Source organism: Triticum aestivum, chromosome 1A, assembly GCF_018294505.1.
Source record: "Triticum aestivum cultivar Chinese Spring chromosome 1A, IWGSC CS RefSeq v2.1, whole genome shotgun sequence".
In the NCBI taxonomy this organism is placed as follows: domain Eukaryota; kingdom Viridiplantae; phylum Streptophyta; class Magnoliopsida; order Poales; family Poaceae; genus Triticum; species Triticum aestivum.
Window position 1 is genome coordinate 581,286,184 of NC_057794.1, and position 3,965 is coordinate 581,290,148.

The 3,965-nt window shown below is 56.6% G+C and overlaps 1 protein-coding gene across 2 annotated transcripts; it reads right to left on the reverse strand.

Moving 5' to 3' along the window:
* Positions 1 to 392: 392 nt before the first annotated feature.
* Positions 393 to 2,097, reverse strand: LOC123182431 (serine carboxypeptidase-like 50). Of its 2 annotated transcripts, XM_044595001.1 has the most exons (2): positions 1,923 to 2,090; positions 393 to 1,721 (listed from the first exon to the last, which is right to left on the reverse strand). In XM_044595001.1, exons 1-2 carry the CDS (start codon positions 2,077 to 2,079, stop codon positions 670 to 672), a joined length of 1,209 nt encoding a protein of 402 aa, XP_044450936.1. In that variant the 5' UTR covers positions 2,080 to 2,090; the 3' UTR covers positions 393 to 669. The 2 variants fall into 2 exon arrangements, with proteins under 2 accessions (XP_044450936.1, XP_044450929.1); XM_044594994.1 differs by having other exon boundaries at positions 393 to 2,097.
* Positions 2,098 to 3,965: the final 1,868 nt, after the last annotated feature.

The window sequence follows — 3,965 nt, forward strand, 5'->3', positions numbered from 1 at the left end:
GTGGTGCCTTCTACTAGTACAATTGAACAAGAAAAAGGGTCATCTGGCTGATTCTTCTGTGACAAATCTGGGAGGGGGAGCCTTGTTGAGTTAAGCTACTGAGACATTGATACAGGGAGTTCAGTTTGTTGCAGTGGCAATGATGCCTGCAAATCTGTAGCACTAGAGCAGTACCAGCCGCCGAATACAGTACCCGCAGATCTTGTCGATTGCAATGGGGTAAGACAAATGGTAGATCGAGGTTGTCCTCGGCGTTTGGAGAACTGTACCTGGAGATTGGCTCGGCCAGCGTCGCGGCGCAGCAGAGGAGAGGTCCGCTCGAGCAGCCCGACCACCGGCGACGAGACGATCAAGATTCCTCCAATAGCCAAGGCCGTCCAGCTAGGTACATCTAGGGGCAGAGATGGAAAGCTTCCTCGAGTAGCCAAGGTCGCCCATCTAGGTACAAGATCTACACCGCCGTCGCCATTGGCAAGCCATTATGGTTGGGGATTTGTTGGACCTCATCCGCGGCGGTTCGATGTGGAAGGAGATGACCGGTAGAAAATAAGAGGAGATCGGGAGCAAAATAACTGGAAATGAGGGACTATTTTGTAAAGATGAGTGCACAGATCCCTCACTAGAATATGGGTCATCCATGTTGGATCCGACGGTCCAGGATGATTTTTTCTATTTTTGTACCACAAGTGCGTTTTCTATTGTAGTCACTCCCCCGCCGGTCTCGAGTACACGGTGGCCGGTGCTGCCGCCACCAAACACTCCCGTCTGGGACACCCAACCCTCAATCATCTCCTGCGCCGCGCGGCCATTGCCCGCCGGCACGAAGTGCCCGGCACCGTACACCACCACGTGTGCCAGCGCGCCGTGCCTCTGCACGTACCCGGCGAGCTCCTCATCGTCGGTGGTCCGCCACACGGCGCGCTCGGCTTCTCGGAACTCGGCCATCCCGTCCCAGTCCACCTCCTCCAGCCACGCCTCCGCCGACGCCACGCCGTCGCGCAGGTCGCGGACACCCTCGTACAGCAGCACACGCATCCCCTCGGCCTCCCGCCGCAGCAGCGCCTCCACCTCCGGCTTGGCGCTCTTCATCCCGTCCTCCCGCAACGCGGTGACCACCGCCGCCGCGCAGGCCTCCCACGCGACGTCGCCCCGCGCTCCCAGCGCCGCCTTGACGCCGAGCCGGTTCACGAACTCGCCCAGCACGTCGGCGTCCAGCCACCCCTGGGTGACCACGTCGAAGAGCGTGGCGAGGCCCGTGGTCGCCTGCAGCCGCGCCAGCAACCGCGCGCGCGCGTCCGTCGCCTCACCCCACCGCCCCGCCCGCGCTAGCGCCATCGTCTCGGCCTGCGTAACCTCCAGCTCCCGCCGCTGCCGCCCGTTGATGAGCCCCATGAAGTAGGCCGTGTCGGCGTACGTGGCGACCTGCGTGACCGGGTGCACCAGCCCGTTGCCAATGGCCACGCCTCGGAGGCCGATCCTTCTGTGCGCCGGCAGCTCCGTGTACGCAGCGAGGATGCGCGAAGCTGCCGCGGGGACGTACTTGCCAGCGTAGCTCTCACCGGCGAGGAAGAAGGGGCGTGCGCGGAAGTGGGCCGGGCTGGCGTCGAAGAAGGACTGGAGCGCGGCGAGGACGTGCTCGGCGATGGCGGGCTGGCTGCGCGGGATGTCTGCGGTGGACGGGACGGCGCTGAAGCCGGTGCCGAGCGGGCTGTCGAGGAAGAGCAGCCCGAAGCGGCGGTTCCACGCGTAGGGGTTACGCGAGAGCGAGGCGCCGTTGCCGGAGCGACGGCTGAGAGAGTAGGGGCCGAGCTGGAGGAAGTTGCTGAGCAGGCCGGAGCAGCCGGGGCCGCCCTCGAGCCAGAGGAGCAGCGGCGTATCGGCCGGCGTGGCAAGCGGGGCACTGGCCTCGTAGAAGGCGAAGAAGAGCGAGGCGTTGGTGGACGGGTCGACGGGCAGGTAGCCGGAGCTGGTCGGGAACGCCTCTCTTGGAAACGCCGCATCAGCCGAGGCCGAGACGACGGCGACGCCGAGAAGAACCAGCAGCAGCTGGAGCTGCACCGCACAAGGCGATGACTCCATGGCTCGGCGTGGTGTGGTGCGTCGCTTTCGTTTGGCGGGAGTGAGAGAGCTATATACGGGCAGGGCATCGTAGTAATCGCGCGTGCTCCACGAGTCCACGTGCACGACATGGTCATTGACACGAAATCCGGAAAGCGACAACTCAAAGTTGCAAGATCAGATTGGATTCGTTCAGCCATTTCCAGGATGAGAACATCTGACGAATTAAAAACGGACAAAAGCGCGGCCAAACGTGTGGACAGGCCGGGTTTGCATCGTCATGGACACAACACGAACGTAAGGCCAACTTCACCGCGCGACTTTACACAGACATCTACTTTGTCCGAATTTGGTCCGTTTGAATAGGCCAATAAGGTCGTGCCTGAGCCTGATCTGGGATGCGGTGGCCGTGCGCCCAGCGCACGGTCCCATCCGTTGGCCCCATCCTGTCCGTCAGGGCAAAAATGTCCATATTTTCATATCAAATCAAGTTTGCACGTCTAAATATTAATTATTTAAAAATAAAAATAATTTTACAACACAATTGAAATTGTCTCTAATAAAATAGTTCTACAACCAAATCGAAATTGTCTTGAATGAACATAATGAACCAATACATCTATTGGTTGCCAATGTGATCCCACACGTGCTCAACCAAGTTATTTTGAAGATCCAAATGAGTGTGCCAATCATGCAGCTCATGATGGAATTGGACAAACTGTTCAAATGTGGCCGGTTCTTGGTGCAGGGGCTCAGCATTTTCACCTTGATAATCAAATCCTTGGTCGAAGATCCTGTCATCACGCTCGTCATCGACGATCATGTTGTGCATAATCACACAAGCAGTCATCACCTCCGAAAGCTCTCCCTTCATCCCATAACAGTGCATGGTTTCGAACGATACCCCATCGGGATTGAAGCACACCAAAAGCACGTTCCACATCCTTTCTAGCACTCTCTTGCATTTGGGCAAATCTCTTTCTCTTCTCACTTTGGGGTTCGAGATTGTCTTCACAAAAGTTGACCACTGAGGATATATACCATCAGCTAGATAGTATCCCTTGTTGTACTGGTGGCTGTTGATCTCAAAGTTGACAGGTGGGGTGTGGCCTTCTGCAAGCCTTGTGAAGACCGGAGAGCGTTGCAGCACATTGATATCATTGTGAGAACCTGCCATGCCTAAGAAAGAATGACATATCCAAATATCCTAGGAAGCCACCACTTCTAATATGACAGTGCACGCTTTGACATGCCCCTTGTACTGGCCCTGCCAAGCAAATGGACAGTTCTTCCACTCCTAGTGCATACAATCTATACTGCCAAGCATGCCTGGAAAGCCTCTAGCTGCGTTGGTCGCCAACAATCTCTCTGTATCAGCGGCAGTTGGCTGCCTCAAGTACTCAGGGCCAAACACTGCCACCACGGCCTGGCAGAACTTGTACAATGACATCAGACATGTGGTCTCACTCATACGCACATACTCATCCACCAGATCGCCTGGAATTCCATATGCAAGCATGCGGATGGCCACGGTGCATTTCTGATAAGAGGAGAATCCAAGCTTGCCAAGGGCATCAGTCTTGCACTCGAAGTATGGGTCATGAGCAACCACTCCCTCTCGGATACGATTGAACAGATACCTTGCCATACGAAAACGGCAACGGAATTTATCCGGCTTGAAGAGCGGGGTGTTCGCAAAGTAATCGACATAGAGCAGGGCATGGCCTCTCTCCCTGATGCGGTTTAGGTTTGGAGCACGACCAGGGAGTGACCCCCTGTACCGAGGAAGCTGCCACTCAATGTGGTCGTGAACGACCAGTGCAGCCACCACAAGATCGTCATCACCCGACGACGAATCCTCCGATGAATAAATGAAGTAGTGGAAGAAAAGTTCATCTCCACTGTCC